The sequence below is a fragment of the Egretta garzetta genome, unplaced genomic scaffold (assembly GCF_000687185.1).
Source record: "Egretta garzetta isolate BGI_Z169 unplaced genomic scaffold, ASM68718v1 scaffold54, whole genome shotgun sequence".
Lineage (NCBI taxonomy): Eukaryota > Metazoa > Chordata > Aves > Pelecaniformes > Ardeidae > Egretta > Egretta garzetta.
Genome location: NW_009259313.1, coordinates 429296 through 451863, shown reverse-complemented (window position 1 = coordinate 451863; position 22568 = coordinate 429296). Strand labels below are relative to the sequence as shown.

Below are 22568 nucleotides of genomic sequence, written 5' to 3'. Positions count from 1 at the left end.
GGACGGGACAGGGGACAGTAACATGCTTGCTGACCAGAGCTAGTCTGAAGCATGGATTTTCCCCAGCTGGGAAAGGTGAGCCTTTGTCCTTTCAATACAGAAGATGATAAAAAGCTGAGCAGCAGAGTGAGTTTAGTGGAAGGTGCTGCCTAAAATTTTACATTTTCCAAACCAGAGTGGACTGGCTGCTGTCACCTCTGCGGACTATTGCTCAGGAACTCCTCTGTGGAAGCCAAAGTGAAAGCATGCCCTAACACAGCCTCCAAGGTCTTCCCAATGGGGAGCCTGGAAGCCTTTGGCTGAGACAGCCTGAGCAGCTACAGGAAGGTCCTCCCAACCTGGGACACTAGCTCCAGAAGCTTTAGGCATCTGTACAGGAAATAGCTGTGTGTGAAGGATCCTGGACACAGGGGAAAAAAAACCAAACACACACACACACACAAAAAAAAGGGAGAACAAATACCAGACAGATGGAGAGCAAGCATGGGAAGAAGCTTGCTAAGAAAGCTCTCCTTCTCTATGTGACACCAAGAATGGAAGGGGATCCCAATGGAAACCAAGCAGAGGGGGAAGGAAGGAAGAAAGAAATATCTGAATGCACATTTTGTAGAGACACCAGAGACAGGGGAAACAAGGGCTTGTTGTTTCATGATCATTGTAGCCAAAAAAAAAAAAAAAATCTAACCAAGGTTTACTTCATTCAGCATCAGCCTGCTAACTGATGGGCCTCTGTACAGCACAAAAAATAGCTCCAAGTTCTTCTCAAGAGAGTCTTGACAAGTCAGACTTGGCCCATCCAGGGACACTGGAGAAATAGATGTAACTTTGGAACAAGTTTTTGAGTTATCAGCACTGATCTGAACTGGATTTTCAAAATAAGCACTGCAGCCAGCAGGCTAAACTCACTGGAAAGTCTGTGTGCTAAACTCTAAAGTGCTGTTCACAGCTGCTGACAGCCTGGTCCTAGGACACAGAAAAGCCATCAGCAAAAGGCTACTGCTGGGGCAGTATGACATTTAGCCAAAAAGTCTGCTTTTTCCATGAGTTAAGCCAATGCCGGAAAGTTTAAAGGGTCCTTATCACCTTCATCTCTGCTTCATGTGTGAAAACGAGTTATGACCTTCCACCTGCCCACAGCACAGGCAGACTCCCTCTTTCTTTGGTTTTACAATAGTGTTTTCCTACTTTTTGTACTTGTTTTTCTCTCCTCTGTTGTGGGAAAGACCCACGTGGACAAGAGGGGAAATTACTGGACAATAAAGGGGAAACAATGACACTGACAGCACTCAGAGCTGTAAAAAGCACAAAGTAAACACAAGAGAAAAATATTTTTTCCCTTCTACCCTTGTTTGTTAAGCCATTAGAGGTGTGACTTATTTTTGGCCAAAGAGGGGAGAAGGCAATGTTTACAGCTGGTAACAACACTTGCTTTTTCAGTTTGTCTCCCTTTCAAAAGGCATAACCTGAAACAAACAAGCACGTGTGTATTTTGAAAGCCTGTACAGGGGAAACAGAAGTTCACATCCACCTCGCTGTACTCCTCTCCCATCACAGCTCTGGTGTGGTTCTAACCTAAGGGTACGCTAGGAGGATGATAAAGCAAGCTTGCAGTTTAGCATGAGCCGGCTTGTTCAGCACTGCTAAATCAGGCTCAACACCTTAAAAATGCATACGTGCTTCTGTAGCATCCCTGTTGTCCATAGAAAATCAGAAGTTCAGAGAGGAATCAGGATCACAAGCCTGACAGTCTTGAGCAGCAACAGCACTGAGACTCTCTATTGCAGTCCTAAATACGGCGGAACTGAGAGTGAATCATGTGTGACGAGCAGACGGTTGAGGGCTTTTGCGTGCTGGCCTTCACTAACCTAACAGGGAGCTGAATTAACTTCTGGTACTCTAAGAACCCATACAAGCCTCTTGGACACCCAAAAGAGTCATCAGATCTTAGTGAGAACCCCTCTTGCTCCCCACTCAACTCTTCCTGCTTCAGCACAGTATCATTTTCATTTCCCACGTGCATAACCCGTACAGGGAATACTTTCATGCCACAGGACTTTTCAAGCTCCAGGCACTTCTCATAACTAACTACTGATGTGAATCTCGCTTCCATTCTTCCCAGTTCTATCTTAGGTACTTGTAAGTGTCTAGTTTCTAATTAGGCCACAGGTTGGTTGAGGCACTTGCCACTTTCATTAATTCAGATGCAAATAGCAGTTTAATGGAGACAGATTACCTCAAAGCCAAAGCCCCCACCACATTAAAGCAGGTTACCCACAAGCTCTAGCTAAGAAGTTCAACCCGTAGTTAGAGGAGCCCCTCTGGGGGCCACCAGCTGTAATGGCACGTCACCACGGAGCTGCACACTTCAGGGGTTTGATTAGAGAAGTAGAGGAACCTCATCAAGCAAGCTCGGGATTACCAGCCAACACCAATCCTTAAAATGATAAAACTACTCGGGGAACAAGCAGAAAGACTTCCTGGGGTGAGGGATACATGGTGAAAGCTCAGTTTATGGCTTTTCCCTTGTTGCATTACTGTTTTGCACACAGTAAAGAATAAATTTTTATCCATTCCTTAGACCTGCAAGGAAATCCAACCGTGACCACAGTGCATATAGAGCACGGTATTCCAAGCCGCACACTAATGTGCCTGATGTGGGAAGCAGGTGCGTGTCCTGGTCCCCACAGTTATTTTACTGCACAACACCACTTGAGAGAGGGTGATCCTAATAGATGGAATGGAAGGGCAACGTGAAGCCTTTAGGAAACAGAAGCTGATAGAGAAGACAAACAGATGGAAAAACAGAACTAGATGCCTAAATGCTGTGGAATAACGCAAGAACAACCGTGGTTGAAAGGAAGAACACTTTGTTCCCCTGTATGAATGCTTGCTTACTTAATTGCCTTCTTGATCTGCTCGAGTTCTGCTTTCGATCATGATGCACGATGAATTGAGCACATATATCCATCCAATCCACCACAAGCCTAATAATCTCCACAACCCATCTCTCCTCTCCCAGCTTGCAGTTACGAGATTCCTTCCAGCACATGAATCATGTTTGGAAATCAGAAAATAACAGAGCATCATACAGGCAATAACAAAGCAGTAGCTGTTTGCTTGCATTAATCAAAGCTGCTCTCTCCACATATACAAAGCTTGTTTTCTCTGGAGAACAAAGAAGTCACAGCACACTAGGAGGAAACAATAGAGTAAGGAAAAACAACAACAGCTGGCAGAAGCAAAGTGTTTTCTTTCCTGTTGGAAGAGTAAAGCCTCCTGTTTTCATTTCTGAGTTATTTTTTTTTACCTTCCCCCTCAAACAGCAATAAAGTGGGACTCAGCTTACCCTAAGTCCTGAAGAGACGAGGAGAAGCAACATATCTTGAGGAGAAAAAGCTACCTGGAATAAGGGGGAAGGGGAAGCTCTGTGCTCCTACCCTACCCCATCCCACTATCGTTTCACCGTATCAGTCTCCAAAAGTGCAGCAAGTCATAGCCTTGCAGAGAAACTGGCAGCTCTAGCACAGAAATAAGTCTCTGAAGGTGCTGACGCAACTCAACCAGAGGCTCTCTGAAGAGCTTCCTGGGTTCCCTCTTGCTAGGAACAAGTTTGCAGCACTCTAACGCACTGACAGAAAACACCAGCCTCTTTACAAGTGAGGAGCAATGTGAAGAAAAACAGAAGCTGCCAACTTGAAGATATTACATTCCCATCAAAAAAACTCTGTCAGTCTGTCTACCTTCACCAGTCCAGGACTGACCCAATTGTAGGAATCTTAATTCTTAAAAAAACCACTAATTATTTTTGCATGAATGCAGCTAGTCACCAGCTAATGCTCATGACAAAGTATTGTTACTCTCCCAGAAGGCAAATATTTTCTCTGGAGCATCCCGCTGTAAGAAACCATCAATACCTTTGTGAAGCAGCAACATTCATTTTTAGATGATCATGATTTGAACTGTATTATGCTGAGATAACAGTGACCCCCAAAGACCTGGCTTCAATATGGAAAGTTTTTCCCTCGTCAGGCTTGTTAATTTTTTTCAAAACATTAAAGAAATAGAAGAGACATTAAGTCAGCTTCCCAAGTGCCTTTCAGACCTTCACTTCCAACCTGTGAATCACTAGCAGCACCTAGTGGTCACAATAAATTAAACAGCAGATTTTCAGGTTGACCATGGAATGAAATATAGGAAAATCAGTTCTAAACAATGTTTACCGACTTATTTACATGATTAGCTTGAAATACAGCAACACCAGCATTACACAGATTCTCTAAAATGCTTGTGTTATTTCTGTAATCCAAGAAACTCCTCCTGCCTGCATCAACCTCAGTTCAGCCCCAAGGGCGCTTCAGGTAGCCAGAGACTGCCACCAGCATAGCCTCTGCTACAGTGATCGGAGCGCAGCAGCAGGAACCTACATGTTCCATAAGGCTAGAGAGCATCAAAAGAGTTCCCAGAAGCAGTACACCACGTTCACATGGCGTGCAGGAGCACAGCCTGGGAGACAGGCACTCACAAAGCTTAAGAATACCTTTACACAGTGACCTCCACAAGAGAGACTACGTGCTGCTACACTAGTTCAGCGGGAAGAATGGAACAAAACTCCAAGCAATTGAAGATCAATTCCTCTTGTCTCCTCCTGTTCTGACAGCTTCTCAGGGGGCAGAATGCACAGTACAGCTGGGACAACTAGAATATCTAAAATAGATTAAAATGTAAAATAGATAAAGCAGGCAGAAATCCCCAGGAATTCCCAGCTACTGTAGCAACTGCTTTTTACTACCAAGGAAAAGAAACTAAAGCAAAGGGAACATACAGATACTTTTATTGCTCACCTTTTATACAACAGCACACCTTCAGCCATTTTCTTTCACAGCTTGACAATGTTTATGTACACAAAAAACCCAGCAAGAAGCATTATGTGGCTTTCAGTAAAGAAAAAAACCCAAACATTAGAACATCAAACTCAGCCAGGCTTTGTTTTCTGCAGCAATAACAAAAGGGCTTCCTCCAGGCAGGAACTAATCTTCCCAGGCCGTAGTGCATTTCTTTAAAAAGACAACCCCCAAAACAAATTGCCCTAGATCTGCTGAGCCAGTGGTATTAACTTGCAAATAAAATAAATTTCAGTTTTGCATTTCTTCTAGCTGATTTCAAGTAAAAATTAGGTTTGGAGGAGGAGCAACTTGTTTTGGATGGATGCAGGTCAGTTTGAATTGCTACACCTAACTACAGGCCTACACACACTATTGGTTCACAATTCAGCTTAGTTTTAAATGATCTTTGCAGATTTTGGCGGCGGTCAGTCTTCAGAGTTGAGCAGGTGGGAAAGTTTTGTTTTGCAGGAGATAAGGCTACCAAACATGGCATCCACAGTAGAGTTCATATAACAGACAACAAACCTGTTTGTCAGAGGGAGTTCACTATGCGCGCACGCATGTGTAACATCATCATGACTAAAATGAGAGGCCATCAAGCCAAAAAGCAATACTCAGAACTTATTTTAGAACGTGTAATTGAACAATCATTAGGGGGAAAAAAATGCAGAAGGTCTATTGTGTATTATAATAGACAAATTCAACCAGGCAGGTCTTGATATTTCTCTAAATCAAAGCAGAAGGCAAACGCAGCAGGTAGTTTCAGAACAAAAGTGTTTTGAGCAGAGGGAACCAGTCCAACATCTAAAAAGCATGGCCATTAGTCGATGTTTAGGGTGCAGTGGGAAGTGACAATGCATTTAATTCTGACAAGTTAGGGGGTGGGGGGCAGGAGAGGTCTACAGAAAGTTGTACTTTGCTCGATGCAGAACATCCAACCCAAAGAGATTCTACCTGCCACGTACAAACCTGTACTAATTCAAGCAGCGATTAAGCCAGGCCTCTGAAATCAGGTTTCTATTAAGTGAGCTCTGCTGAAGCAAAAGTTTTTAGCAGCCTCAGCTTGTGAAGTGTCTTCCTTGTCCAAAGCCAGATTGATTATACTGATAACCTCCATGCTGGAAGTGCTGCTCAAACTGCCCCCCTTGATTAAAATTCTGTCCACCTCTGCCCCCCCAGCCTCCTCCTTGACCTCCACGGCCACCGCGACCACTTCCTGAATATGAAGACGACTGGTAGCCACCATAGCCTCCTCCTTGGTAGCCACCACCGCCACCACCACCACTGTGGTAGCCACCCGTTTGAAAACCTGCATCTCTGTAGTTGCTCTCCCTGTAGCTGCTATCCTGGTAGCCACCACCTCCACCATCAGTCCAACCTCCTTGAAGCTTGTTTCCTCTTCCGCCTCCTCTGCCACCATGATCGTAACCACCACGTCCTCCTCGTCCCCCTCGATCATGGCTTCCTTGTTCATGACCTCCTCGCCCTCCATATGATGAGTCATAGCCCCCTCTTCCTCCTCGGTCGTGACCCCCATGGTCATAGCCTCCTCGCCCACCATATGAGGACTCATAGCCACCTCTTCCTCCTCTGCCGCCGCCTTGTTGCGGACCAGCCTCTGGTCTTTTCTGCCACGGTGGCATCTCAGGAGGTGGTGGTTCAATTTCATTGGGCCTTCCTCCTCTGTCAGGCACTCTGCCCATTAGCACCTGCAAAGGGAAAGGGAGAACTGCCGCAGGAGTTGTAACACCTCACGGAAGAGTCACACTTACTGATACACACCACAAACAGCAGCCACTCAAGGGTTCTTACATCTAGAGGATTTCATCATGCAAACTTTTGCATGTTTGAATGTGACAGACCTTTGCCTCCAATTAATAAAAATTAAACAGCGATTATCTAGTACTCCAAGCACTGCTACAGAATTAGAATATTACCCGAAATACAATTGATACCCAAAATGGAGAAAAGCATGTGTGTACACCCACAAATTTTAAAGTACCAGGTATAGTGCTGTACCTAGCTACTGAGCTTCAAGTTCAGCACATGTACTTTTGTGAGCCTATTACTGCTGTAAGATCATAATTTTTGACACGAGGGAAATTTCTTAGTCTAAATCGTATTCCTACTATGTCATTGCTAAAACTACACACTTGACTATAATCTAACTTGTGAGATCCTTGCTTTGTGATCTTAATACATTCTATCTACATAGACCAGAAACACAGTTTCTATGTAGGTGTTCTTTTAGACACAGTGACAGAACGAGGTAGCAGCAGTATAACGACATCAGTAATACTGATAAGGCAGAGCAGGCCTCCTCCCACTGAAAGTAATCAAAGATATTTCAGCAATTTTCTACTGCCCCTAAGAAGCAGGACTATGAACCTAAACAGGTGAAAATGCAGTACCCATAATGCACCGATGCATAATCTGGAATACATAAACACCAAATTTCTTTTCCATTATTTCCAAATCCCACTTACTATTCTAAAAAAAAGTAGGATTTATGCCACATTCGAATTACTTAAATACTCATAACAGAACAAGCCATTTGTCACCAAAGGTACCTTATTAATGGCACATGCAGTCTTCTCTCGGATAGACCCACTGCTTGTTCTCATAATCTTTGACAGATCCTGACGAGCTGCCAAGAGATTTGCAACGGAAATAGTGCACTTAGTAGATAAGAGGGCACGTTTTGGCTGGTAGACTTTAGCCAGTTTTTCTGTTTGACTCTGTTGGAAAGAAGAAAAGCAAAACCCAGTCAGCTAAAGTAATAGGAAAGCAATGGGACACCTCACCAAAAGAATCAAATCAACACCGAAGAACAAGACACTACTGTAAATAGAACAAAAATTAATATAAAAAGTGAGAACCACTTTGTAACTAAGAATCACTGCAACAAAGCTAGCATTCGTCAAATTAATTTCTTAAGTAATACAGGAAACACTATTCTGACCAAACTGACAAGACACTGATCTTCTGACAATTTTAAGATTAACAATATATACATGCAGGCTGTATTACTTCCGGGCGGTCAAACACAGAATAGAAGTGTGTCATATAGTTATACAAATTACTGCCAACATCTAAAAGATACTGAAAGTGAAACATGTCCATGTCCAGCCTCCAGAGCTCCTTCTGTGCCTGCACCCTGATCCACACCCATTCCAGTCAGCCTAGCATTATTATATTTCCAACACTGTTATCAGCAGAAAAAGGCCGTCTTAACTCTTTCACACTCTTCATTCCAGTCAGCTTCTTCACAAAAGCAAGCCATCAAGAGGTACTGGCAGAACTAAAGCTCTCAAGTGCTTGTTCTAATGCAGTCCTCTCACATACGTAGTGCCTAAGCTAGAAATCAGATCCTACACATCAACTTTGCCTTGTATGCTATCTCTCTTCCTCTACTGCCTTTTGGCATTAACCACACTGGCTTTTTTGAACACCTCAAAAGTATGACAGCAGTTTTCCAACTGACAGACACAACTGAAATCTGTGCTGCCTGCCATGAGTTAATACATGAGGTACATCTAGCTTCAGTTACCAACAGAGTATAACGTGTGATGCAGTTAGGATAAACCAGATTGCAATCTGCACACAGACAAAAGGGCTGCTTTTTGTCTGGACCCCACATGACAGCAATGGGGACAGGCAAACCAGGTTTTCCAACAAATCTCTTGACAGGGCAAGGACTTAGGAGCAAATTTTAAAATCTTAAAATGCTATTTTCCATCTAAAGGCAGACAACTGGAACTGGGAAGAATTGAGAGTATATATTTCCAAGTGACTCAATGATAAGTTTTCAGAACCAAAAGCTTCTACTTCTATATTACAAGTTGAACAGGGTTTATTCAAAATGAAGGAAAACATGCACATAATTTACCTGACACTGGCTAAAGACAGGAAAAGCAACAGTATTCACCAGAGCAGTAGCATGTTTTTCCCTGGCAAGTTTGACTGAGCTCTGAGCACAGTATTTTGGTGCTATGATATCATTCTTTTAGGTGAAACTTGAAATTTTTGAACTTTAAAAAAATCTTAACAATAGTTTTATAAAACAGTAAGTTTTTACTGGTGTTTCTGCTATCTGGAAAAGTAACTATGTAGTTATACTACTGTATTCTGATACTTCTTGAATTTTAAAATAAAAAAAACATAAATCACTATCATGTATTAAAGCATTGCTAAAAGTTACTGTTCAAACAAACTGTATTGCATGTCTGGAATACTATAGCCACAATCTTGTATTGTTCTGGTCCTAAGAAATTTAGATTTGCATTTCAATAGCTATAAATGCATATATACAAACTGTGGGGTTTGGTGAAAGAATTTTATGTAGCTAGGCAAGTTCAAAAACATTTGAGAATTCTCATAGAAAAAAACCCAAACATGGATTTGGATGCCGAAGCTGTAACACAATTAGAAGTCCCTCATTTCTAACCTAATCCATACTTTTGCTCATTTTCATTCGCTATTAAAATATTCAAACAATCAGATAGTTCTTCAATCAGCTACTAAAAAACCTGGAGAATACAAGGTGTAAGAGATAGGACACCAGGAGAAGTCCTGCCTCCCCAGAAAAGGGGAAAGGTCACAGTTTGTTATTAAAATACAGCCGCTTTTTGAATAAATCATTTTATCAAGAAAAAAACTTGATGACTCGTATCACAGTTTATCACTAATAACTCAGTCTCAAACGCTGCCAGCAGCATAATTAACAGCATGTTAGCAGATCTGGTTTGCTCCTAGAAAATAAGTGATATGCACTATTTTTTAAATCTTGCCATTCCTTTTTCACTACAAAAGATAGGTGAACAGGGAAACCATGTAATTATTTTTAAATTACAGCAGAATATATGTATCACATACTCAGAGAGAACAGACGTCATGTCACAGCCACTTGCACGGTTCAAAGACAAAAGAAGCACATAAAATATTACCCTGTCTATGAGGTAAGAACAAGTAGTGCCTTAGCAGCTTTTCTCATGTGCATCTGTGGAGTTGTGCTTGCAGACACACTTTGAGTTAAGGAAATCTGATCACTGTGGACAGCACAAAGTAAGTTAAGGGATGGTCAACAGGAAGATGCTTTTCTACCATCACACAGACACAGCACTTAATGATTCACATTATGGCACTCTGAACGCAAATGGTTGGATCAGTAATCTCCTCTTACTATTTTTTTCTAGTCACCTATTTAACTGTATGTTTTGACTTTGGTGTATCATTATACATGGCCTATCTTCTCATTTTACATGCTATTTTAAAATCCAACAGAGCAGTTTTAAGTAAGACGTTTTTAGCCATCTTACACTGTCATAAACTTCTTCAGAAACTCAAACCAAACCAACTCCTGTGGTTATTTCTTACTCACGAAGGATGAAACAATGAAGCAGTTTTCCAGAGATACTTATTAAAAAGCATTACCATCAACCAGGACTTCAAAGCAAGTTGTTTGTACCTTAGCTCTATCTGACCAGCCAAAAGACTGCACAGTAACATCCAAGCGCTTGACTAACAGTTTTCTTCGGACTTCGTATTCATTGACTATGGCTTGATTAATTGCTTCAATTTTTTCCTGAAACAAAAATTTGCAAACATAACCTATAGATCATAGATAAAACGTTTCTAGTTAATTATTAAGATAATAAACTGTATGACTTGGAAGCAAAGAAGACATGCAGAGATACTAAGCAGGACTTAAGCCCACAATTACCTACCTTGTCAAATGGGCCCACAGCAAGCTATGCCAGTCGGCACTATTTTCCTGAAGGCTTCGAGGGCTCTGTTATCCTCAGCCTTCTACCATTTCTAACAGCACAGCTGCCCGGTTTTCACAAGGCATGTAAAAATGGCACACACCGCTGAGGCATTTCTCAACACCCACCAGGACAAAGATGTAAGAGTAAGAAAATACTACATGCAACAAGTTCAAGGAGATGCAAGGACACCCATAAGTCCTAGGGACCAGGGCACCCTTGCCTTCTTAAAAAGTAGCAAGCTTAAGGACAAAGATAGAGCAAAGACAGAGGACTAAAACTAAGTAAAGTACTGTAAGAGGATCTTGATTAAAGCACAATCTGCATACAGACAAGACAACAAAGTACCCTATGGGGAAAAGCTGTCACTAGAAACACACCTGGTAGCAGACAGTGGTCTAATTCAGAGCAACAGTTGAGATATGCACCATTAAGGAAATAATACATGTATTGACTGAAGCCTGGCTGGAGGTGGGTGGTGGGGCCCACCTTCAGCCTCAACAGTACAAGCACTGAAGGAAGCAGACTGTTGGGAGTAGATGAGCTTCAAACTTAAGCAAGAAACACATGAGAGACTTGCAGCAGTAGCCATAGCTTTGTGCTGGTGCAGCAGCAGTATCTAACCCGGGTACCATCCTTCTAGAACAGCAGGTGACAAAACCCAGCTGGAGATGATTGCGGCTCTGCTGCCTGCATGTACAGTCTCTCCCAGCTTCCACCTGCACAGCTGCTGCTTCTTGGAGAAGAGGCTATGAAGGAAGCAGACTATTCCAGCAGGACAGACAGAGGAGGAAATGATGGCAGTAGCCACAGGTTAGCTGGAAAGAAGCCACAGGAGGGGATGTGACACCGTCTCAGCAAGGCTAGGTCACACAGACCGTGCTGACAAGGGGCAGGAAAGGAAGAAGGCTTAAGCTACTGCACAAGCAAGCAGGTCAGCACCACCACCGTAAATATCTTTTATTTTGGGAAACTTTTGCCTGCATCTCGACATACAGATTCACAAGCCTAAGATCTTATCAGTTGCTGAACACTTATCATACCATATATGTAAAATACTGCAAGAAATTGTCTGATTTTTCTTGTCTCTTTCTGAAGACGAGAAAAATCATCTTCCAATGTTACATGCAGAATCAAGATCAATACTTTATATACCTGAAAAAGGGAAACAGGCTCTAATACCTGCAACTACTTACCCAGTGAGCTGGTCCCAGTTGTTTCTTCAATAAAGGTTTTCCAACATGATTAGGTGGAACCTTTGCTAGGGTTTCCTTCAGCTGTTAGGAGACATACGAAAATGTAAGCATTGGCTAAAAAAAGTTAGCTTTTCAGTATTCACATTACAGGAGAGGACTCTTGGACAGTCATAGGCATGACAAAGCAACCTCCAATAGCAAGTTGTTTTTTCTGGTACAGAGAACCAAGCACACTTCTTTTGGAAAGCAACTATTTTTATATTACTAGTAGTCCCGGCTATAATTATTTAAAAATTAAGAGAAGGGACTATAGAGTAGATCTCCAGTTAAAGTAGAAAGATTCCATGAGGTACAGCTCCCCTTGAAGAGACAGGGATTATTCTACACATCATCTCTTTAACTCAGAAAAAAACGCCACACTTGTATCAAAACAGTTGTATTAAGACCATGTGAAATATAACACAGCCTAACGAAGGACCCGTTTTTACCATCAAAAGGAAAAAATCTTCAATATGAAAATTTAACTTTAACTTGCATTGTAAAAGTTTGGGCACAACTTAGGTTATCTTTCCCATCTCAAAATTTTCAGGACTTCAGAGGGAAGAAACGGAGTAGCAGCAACAAAAACTTGGATCAAAGCAAGCTGGAGTTATGAAACTTCACTTTTCCACTGCTGCAAACCACATTTTTCAACTTCCTTGGCTGTTCATTCCAGCAGTTGATTTAACACATTCAGTGACCTGGCTTTCCAAAGGTGCTGAGCCCAGTTTGTTTAATTTGAAGATTTTAAATCCAAGTGCTTTCAGAACAGCAGAGGCAGCAGTTCATTCAAGTATCAGCAGTTTCTTTTTTTAATGCAGTGGATCATTAACAAAGAGAGTCAACTGCCCGAAGATCCTACTCCAAACTGTGCTATGTATGTGCGAAGAAAAAGGTAGCTCGATTTTCACATGCTAGATCAGAATATTGCCATTTTAAGTCTCACTTTTTAAAAACAAGAAAACTTCAGGGTGATCTCTTGTTAGAACTATCATGCTACAGTCAAGAGTAAGATTTCCACTCTATGTTATTTAAGTTTTCACATTTTGCTCAACTCTGTGATGTATTTTCATTTACAAAGTGAAGTAAGTTTTTCAGTTATTAGTCAGCTTTACTTTCTCCTCAAATACTACCAACAACTGACATGTTCGGACTGTAAGCACCACAGCTGTATGTGATTTCTAAAAAACTCAGTAGGTTATAAATTCCTGATATATCTTATTACTCTGGACTGTTCACAGTTTTTTTAGTATGATCACTATGGATATAGAGCAATGAGAAAACATTCATTTAACCTTAATGATTTTGCAAGGTGTATGTAAGTTTGACTTTAAAGCAAGCCAATGTAAAAGAAAAGTCACTTAGTAAAACATAATAGAACTCCCAGATTAAAAATATTTTCATCTACTTTGTATTCTGTATTTTTATAGTCTTTTACCAGCAAAGCTTGCTAGCATTGTGCATTGTTATGATTATTTTCTACCTTTTCTAGAAAATGGAAGCACAGATTTCTTATGTATCTAACTATTTAATGCCCATAACAATGCCAAAACCAGAAAACAAACTGCTTCCATTCTACACCTTGGACTTCTGCTGAAAACCATCCCCCTCTTCTTAAACAGGTCAATCCAAACTGATTTCCTGCAGAGAAATGAAGCACTGTTTTCAGTTGCTTGGATTTGTTTAAGTACAATGCAACTAAAAGGTTAGTCGAAAAACTTCTCTGAAAGTATTTTGGAGAGCTCTGTAATCATATCCATTCTTTAAAGTTCACAAATGTTCTCTTCTGCTGTTCTGTCCTCCCCTATCCTACAAGTTAAATTTCTTAACCTAACTTAAAAACTTTCTGTCCCGCACCTTTGGTCTGTGCACTGGACAGTCCATTCCACTTCATTTCTCTGCTTTGTAAAAATTACTCAAACAAAAGTAAAGTTTGTGAAAAAAAAAACCAACAACAACAACCTGGAGAACACATACATGTAAAGAAACAAAAATAAATGGAACCACAAGAACTGATGAAGCCTTAGGAAAAAGGTGTAGACTTGACTTTAGTTACTACACCTTTTAACCTAAACATTTTTAAAACAGTAGGTTCCTGTAAAAATTTGTTTAGGTGTATTTCTTGGAATACATTTCTCCTTGACGTTCTTCCTGAGGCCCAAGCTCAGCATTTTCCATGTCTCCTGCAACAGGTGATGACATTAAAACTTAGAGCAGAGTAAGAAATACCTCACCCCATAAAGCAATGATAGCAATAGTCCCTGACCTCGTGCCTTGGCATGGAAAAAGCCTTTAAATTAATTTTTAAAATCCTGATTATTGGCATACTCAGTAAACCATGTTAATTCTCCTTCACAATTCAAACACTGGAGTTTCACAAGAGGCAAATCTCTCCCTGGTAGCAGAACTACTTTCCATCAAAACAGTAACATCATAAATATTCTAGTTTCATTCCTTTGGATCTTACTTTTTTTTCAATTCCACTGAAGAACTGGAACATCGTTATGTTGGCTGGAGGCTTGGACATGCCTAAAGCAATACATATGCCTTTTAGCTCTTGAAAGACTTCACTGCCACCTCCTTCCTGTGCTTTTTTAGGAGGGGCGTTCACACACAGCATTCTGGCAGCTTCCAGTTCTGAGATGAGGTATGCTGGGGTAAGAAAAATTAGATTTCAGCATCAGATATAGCCGAGTTAGATTATTTTAGAACCAGTGAGAACTCAAGTGCTTAAAACCAACAAATGTGCAAATGGACTGTTTTAGAAACAGTTAGGGCTATAATTTTGGTACGCACAGAACACTCGTATTTCTAATAATCACTGAGCCCAATGCTAGAAACACAACAAAAAGGGGAAAGGTTTAGTACAACCAATTAAAGCCTGGAAAAAATCCCTATGATTCCAACAGGTATTAATCACAGAGTTCAACAGAGCACAGCTCTTCTCCTTCAGGCTTTGCCCAGCGAAGACAGGAGACTAGGAACATAGAAATAAGCAGGATGAGGGACTGGGACATGCACTTTCAACCAGACAAGCAAGCACTCCCTGAGGCTCTAGAAAACAAAGCAAGGAAATGAGTAGAGAAAAGTGAAATGTTGGATGAATCTCCTCTACTTCCCCAGGCAAGATGCAGAGTGGAAAAATAACCCCACTTGTAAAAGTACTATTGAGAATTCAGGTTTCTGGTAATTCCAGAAAAGGCGGCAGTAACTGATGAAACAGAAGCTAGAAAGCCTGCACTGCTCTTGAGTATCAGAACTGCAAGAGCCTACCACCACATCATAACTTCTATCAAACAAACAAAAAAAAGATTAAAATCACATAATTTCTGAACAGGGTCTACACCCAAAATTTCAGCACTAGGTACAGGTTACAGTGATATAAATTTAGCACATAGACTTTGCTTGCAATTATCACAACTTTAAAGTTTCAATTGAAAAAAATGCACAGGTTTAAGAATACTTTTATCATGAATCATACTGGTAATGTAAATAATTATTTCTAAAAATAAGGATTGAAAGATAGATTCAGCACTGATAAAGACAGACTTGTGAGCAGGGATGTAAACCCACAGCTAGACGAAAGTATCTTACTCCCTATAAAATTGGGACAGATCGAAAGATTAAGAAAAGAACAAAGCATTTTAATGATCTCTAGAATGTCTTCTGCTAAAGACACAGAACACCTTATAAATTATAAAATTCTTAAAATACCTAAAGCAGTGAAGAATCCTTTGTAACTTTTTTCAATGGCACTTTATACAGATTTTTCCTATATTCAACTTTAAGTTATTTACAGCCCATTAGGACTTCCTGAAAAAGAAACTAGCAGCACAAGTTTGTTTCAAGACCTCAGAGATCACATCCAAGCTACCTTCAACCTCCTCTGACAAAGACTGAAATTTTTAAGTCTATCACTGTAAGATATAAACATTCTCCAGATAGTGGGGTTTTTTTTTGCAGACCTTTTCTGAACCAACCTGAAATTCTTGTACTTTTTATTTTTTGAATATGCCAGTACTTAATACTGTATTCTAGTGATGCTGCACATCAAGACAATCCTAACTACTTAGGTTTACTTGGCGCTTTCCTCTCCCAGCAATACTGCTGCATCTTCCAACTGACAGAAATTGTGCTGCATTTCATTAATATGTAAAATACCCTAGCATTCCATTAAAGGCGGTTATTCTGTTTTTCCTGGAAAAAACTGGTTTTATGACTCACATACAACAGGATACCTAGTAAATTAGCTTAATGTAGGTAAAGAAAGCTACACAAAAGTTTTAGGTATTATTATCATGGTACACACAACAGGAATTTGGCATCCATTTCAATTCCACATTTGACAATAAGAACAGTATTCCTGCCAGATGGAATACCAGAGTTCAGCTTCTGAACATCGCCTTATATTACCAAAATGTACATCACAAAGGACCTCTGGGATAAACTGAGTGTCACAGACAAGCCAAATTTATTGAATGGCTTGGCTTACAGAGAAAAAGCTGAAGGGCAGATTGTTTGAGCTACAAAATATTTTAAATTAAAAAATTACCTCACTTCATCAGACATTTTTGAACATACTATCAAAACAAATTCAGATTAAGTCTTACTACTTATCTTTCTCCTACTGTTGAAATACAGGAACCTACTCTAATTCATTTCTTGCATCTCAGCTGACGGCACAACTAAATTTCTGGTTTGAAAAGTTAAAAAAACAGCAGCAACCAAGGAAGCAAATAAAACACAAATTTATGTTGATTTTAAGATCAGATTAAAATTAGTATTACAATTTCTAACTCTGACACTTGTAAAAATCTTTTTTTTTAATGTAAATCAACATTACACACTTTTTCCAAATTTGAGTACTATTTCTTCTCCTCTATCATTTCCTAAGCAGGAATTAAACCAATTTAGGTATTGAATCATAGAATCATTTGGTTGGAAAAGACCTACAAGATCATCAAGTCCAACTGCACCTGTCCACTACTAAACCATGTCTCTAAACACCTCGTCTACCCATCTTTTAAGTACCTCCAGGGATAGGGACTCGACCACTTCCCTCAGTAGTTCATTCCAGTGCCTGACAAGCCTTCAGTGAAGAAATCTTTCCTAATATCCAATCTAAACCTCCCCTGGTGCAACTTGAGGCCATTTCCTCTCATCCTATCACTTGTTACCTGAGAGAAGGGACCAACACCCACCTTGCTAGAAACTCCTTTCAGGTAGTTGTAGAGGGCAATAAGGTCTCCCCTCAGCCTCCTCTTCTTCAGGCTGAACGGCCCCAGTGTCCTCAGCCACTCCTCATCAGACCTGTGCTCCAGACCCCTCATCACCTTCGTTGCTCTTCTCTGTACATGTGTCTCAATGTCCTTGTAGTGAGGGGCCCAAAACTGAACACATTATTCAAGGTGCGGCCTCACCAATGCTGAGTACAGAGGAATACAATGATACAAGCCAGGATGTCATTGGCCCTCTTTGGCCACCTGTACACACTGCTGGCTCATATTCAGCCAGCTGTCAACCAGAACCCTCAGATCCCTCTCTGCCAGACAGCTTTCCAGCCACTCATCCCCAAGCCTGAGACCTGCTGGGTAGAAAAGTAAAGGGAGGACATCACCGTTGCTACTGCTAATTTCTTTTCAATCAGCAAAAAGCAACACTGAAGCTATTTACTAAGGGAGATGATTAAAAGAACTGGGAGTTGGGATAAAACATTTTCTCTTTTTCACAATTCAATGTTGTCAGAGTGTAGGAAAATGCAAGTCTTATTGCACGTTGCAAGTCACCATGGTGGGGCCTCCAAAGTGATGATGCATCTGATGTTAGTGGTCATTTTTACAACCCTTTTAAACACAGTTCAGTGGCTAAATCCTGGCAGAAGTCTTCAAACTATTCCCTCTTCACAGTACCTTTTCAGAAGCAATAGGACAGGCTTTTTTCTAGTGAATGTGAAAAAGGTTAATACCCAGAATATTTTCCATCATATACCGGCTACAGAGTGACTGGTAACTTTGTGAGACACAAAAGTATAAAATTCTGACACTGTAAATTACATGGAAAAATAATTCATCATTTTAGGTAACTGTTTTTAGACATTGCAGTAAAAAAAAAAACCAAACCAAAACAGTATCCCATTAAGTGTAAGAAACAATGCTGATTCTCGCACAAAATAGATTTGATTTGCAAGCACCCTTTTAACTTACTAAGCAGCAAGAGACAGTTCTTTTGATTATGAAGGCGTTTTGTCACATCCCCTGATGTTAATGATGCATATGGACAGTTCATTTCAGCCAGCAACCCACTCATTTCAAGTTGAAATTCTTCTGCTTCGTTTGGACCTTAGAAGGAAAAGAATAATAATTCTTTTACAGCTAATACATACATGGCTATAATTAGAATGAATTAGCTCTTTTTAAGCAAAAAAAAATAACGCTTTGCTCCAGTTGCTATTTAACATTAAAACTCTGCTTTTAAAGGAAGCCAAATGTGTTCTTTGGGTTTCTCAAAAGACACAGCACAACCTGTGCGGAGCCATGATATTCCTCATTATTGTATAATTATGTTTCACTGACAGCTTTTCACAACTACAACAGCCAGCCACTGGCAACTTCTACAGTGAAAAGTGACATTAAATACATCACAAATTTTACAGGGTATTTGAAGTATCAACTAACTGTTCCCACTACAAATGTATTAGATAGTTCTGATAGCCATGAATAATATGGTTTATGAACTCTCGTGTTTTTACTACTTATCTCTGTAAGCTCACATTTCGTGATCTTATTTCGTACCAATATCCTTTAAAAATAATTAAGTCACAGCTTAGACTGATATTTGTATCAGAAATTAGTGAAACTCATCTGAATTTAAGCCAAGTTATGCAAAAAATAGTGATAAATGAGACATAACACTTTTTCTTCTTTTGAAAAGGGACTTCAAACCCAAATGTCTGTTATTTATAAACTCAAGTCACACAGAATGAAGGTAGGATGTGATGGTGCTACAGACAAAATGTTTCTATTCCTGTGTTTAGAGAATTTGAAATAGGTGTTGAGGTGAAAGGCAGCAATCTTTGGCCACTGAGTAGACTGAAAGTTAAGCTCATAAAGGCATTATGAGTTAAAACAATAGATATTCATAAGTACAGGTTATCATACCAATTTAACAATTTAATCTGTGGAATCTCATGACTAGTTGACCAAAAATAACATTTTTTGAAAACTAAGGTTTGCTTTCTCCACCAAAATGATAAACATTTTCAGGCTCATTCTCACACTGTTTCATAAAGAGTGAAAAATACATAGTAGGCACAGAATTAGGGTAACCAACCATGAAAAGAAAATATGGTTACTGTAGTCATGAGAATGTTTCCTTGAACAGTAGGTATTCCTTACATCAAAATTACAAACAGAAGTGTTGAAATAAAAGTATTCTCATGATCTAATTAAAAAACCCCACTAACGTTTCCTTGAATCCATCCAAAAACTTTACAAAAACTCTATGGTTGAACAATTACAAGAAAAAGCTAATTTCAGAAGAAAGACTGTTTTATCCTCGCTATTATTACAACCTCTACTGGCTGTTCATTAGGCAAGTTTGAGATGGAAAATATCCAAAATCTGACAGTGTGCAGACGATACTCCCTGGTACAACAGATTTAGCAATTGTTAGCCCAATTCTTTATGGCATGCAAGAACACATATTAAGTGCACATTTGTGCTAGAGCTATGGCTACTTACTGTTAGTTGCCTGCACATTTTCCTCTAGTTTACAGAATAGCCGTAACTCAGATACCAACCAAGCACAGAGTTTGGTGAATTCAGGGGAACTGGCTCCACGAGAGACCGCCTGAGCCAGCGCTCCGTCATCTAACAATGGACCTTTGTAACTGACAAGTAAAACAAAAACACAGTTTATTCAGGTTTGCTATCACTGATGTCCTGTGATAGATTTATTTCATGCTGTATACATATTGAGAGCTACACCCTCATCACGTCTGCAATGCTGAACATCTAAACCGGTAAGATTCCTGCACTGAACTGTGAGAAAAAGCATACTGGGACCATCTGAGTAAACCCAGCATTTCCATGCACGTTAGCTTGCTGCCAAAAAGACTGTGTCACAAAATATCATCATCAAAGGTTTCATCCTGGAGAATGTTATCACATACAGTGGCAACTTCTCTGCCTCTATTTCTTGAAGATGTTACTTACAATATACCTATCTAGGGCACCGGCAGTTTCAAAGCATCATTCTTGATCACTGCTTTACAGTATGTGGAATAATTACTGCTGAACTAGTGCATCTTTTCTATCGTTTCCTATGTATTAAAGGGTTGCCATGCAAAACAAAGCCTTTGATACAAACATTACAAAAGTGATTTGCAAAACAGTATCTTCTTTTGAAAAGTTACCTTCTTGAATGAGCACAAGAAGAATAAATAGAATTAGTTCTTTGCATAAACAAAATAAGCCAAAATCAGGCCTAGTGTAAGAAAGCATGAGTGTACAGATCAGGTCTCAGAAGACATAGTTTTCAGGACATCTGTGTACTGATACTCTGTCAGGGAGAGGAGGAAGAGTGGGGAGAAGACTGCCTTATTAACTAGGTAGAAGCACAAAGTCAGAGCTTACCAGAGTATTTAAGTAAAAATGCAATGCACAGTATTATTTTGATATACTGCACCCAAACCAGAAAGGCATCCAAGAGTGAGCATAATCAACCAAAATCCCTCTTTCAAACTTCCAGGTAAAGTCACCCACTATGTCACAGCAACCCAGTGAGCCCAGTCAACTCTTGGTAAACCTCAGAAGTAAAAAAAAAAGAATCTCTCAAAGTGCAAATTAAAATGTTATTCTCCACACTTTGTTCTTGTGCTTAACATCACATATAAAGGATTTGGTCTGCACTGTAACAGCCTGTTACATCACCCAACCAAAATGAAGCTGCCACACTCAAAAAATAACTTTTACCTCACAGAGCAGCTCCACTAGTGACACAGAGTTAATCTACTAGCAGCTGGTGGGAAGCTGTAATCTGATGTATTACAACCCTACTACATTACCACAGTAGGCCAGACAATTCCAACAGGCTAATTAGAGCAAGTTTAAGTCCTGTCCCACAGAGGTTTCAGCCCTACCCGTGTATAGGAACATCTGGGACTCAGAATAGAAACATACAGTTATAGAACAAAGTAGAAGAGAATTGACGACAAAACCTTTTGTTTTGGCAGGATCTGGATTTAAGTCACTGGTCACGTCAGAGGCCCCTTTTCTAGAATTTTTCTTCGACAAATATGACATCTTGACTGGTTATCTCTGATAATTACGACTTCAGCTACACATCTATTTGGCTAGTAATACAACTTGCAGATTCCTGACTGGAAGCAGCTTTTTCCTTCCATTCCTGCCAATGGCACATGTTCTAGAGCTACACTCCTCTTTTAAAAGGTAGCATTATGCTGCCCGGTTTGTTTGCTTTTTCAATAGTTCAACAAACTGACTTAGAAGGCACGAGGCCACTATTTGAGCACCTGGAGCACAAATCCAAAAAGAAACAACTCTTTGATGTGCAACGCTATTGAAAAAAAAAAATAATCAAGTAATATATTAGAAATGTCTTCAGTATCTGGTTAGAAAAAAATAAGTTGAACTGTGAAGGATCATGGAGCTACTGCCAAAGCTTAAAACCTCAAACACCCCTGTCTTTCCAGACACAAGGGAGCAGAATTCCTTTAGTCATATGCAGTAGTTCTCCCAGTTGTTACCGATACTGTTGAAGCCCCATGTCTTTTGCCCTCCAAATTTTCTGTTCCATCACTATTGCCAGCCTTGGTTGATAAGACTTATTTTTTAATAGGCTTTCATTGTTCACTTTATTTATTTATGTCAAAAATCAACAGCAACACTTCCTGTCTATAATTTTTTACACAGATAAGGAGCACAAATAACAAATCTTTCCAGCCAGTAGTATCCTTTTAAACATACAGCAGAAAAAAGAAGCCAATTGCTGTATGTGCATCGTGGCAGAGACCTTTTCACATTTTAGTTAGAGAAGTCCCTGCCAAAACAGAAGCCTATTTATCAACCTTTGGAATTATCATCACCAACTTAGCCTGGAAATACAATCTTTGTTGGAGCATAATAACTCTAGCCACAAAGTGATTTATGGGAATGTGGCCAATATGAGTAAATACAGCTGTTTGCATAGAACCAGCAGCAGTAAAACTGTAACTGCCTCTTGTCTGAACTCTCCACAGCTTACAGACATGCAAGCTTACAGTAGGGCACGTTCTCCTTGCTCTCCTCTTCGTATTTATGCAACTTTTACTGACTGACAAAGTAACAAGTTTAAACAACAAAAGTTTCCTGTGCTGTATCACATCAAAAAAAAAAAAAGAAAGCAAAGGAAAAAAATACCGTGTCATTTAATATTTTCTTTTTCCTGCCTAGTATTTTTCACTAAACATGAAGCCTAGAAGTTTTCCTCTCCCCTGATTTCTCTTAAAAGGTTTCTTTCTCCCTTCCCCACCCTCAGCAGGGGCCGCTCCATTGAACAGAGGGCTCACAGATGAGGCAGCATCAGGAGAATCAAGGAGCTCAGCACGGAGGTGGAGGCAAAACGCTTGCAAAGGCCGTACAGCTAAAAAAACCGCGTGTTCGGCTCGGCGCTTTTCAGCCCAACCG

The 22568-nt window shown here is 40.1% G+C and overlaps 1 protein-coding gene across 1 annotated transcript; it reads right to left on the bottom strand.

Annotated features, from left to right (window-relative positions):
- Positions 1-4933: 4933 nt before the first annotated feature.
- FAM98A (family with sequence similarity 98 member A) lies at positions 4934-19794 on the bottom strand (the record flags this gene model as incomplete). Its single annotated transcript, XM_009636436.2, has 7 exons — positions 4934-6592; positions 7454-7621; positions 10351-10467; positions 11845-11925; positions 14351-14535; positions 18087-18221; positions 19623-19794. Coding segments are annotated over 7 exons (1509 nt in total), but the record flags the coding sequence as incomplete, so codon positions are not given.
- Positions 19795-22568: the final 2774 nt, after the last annotated feature.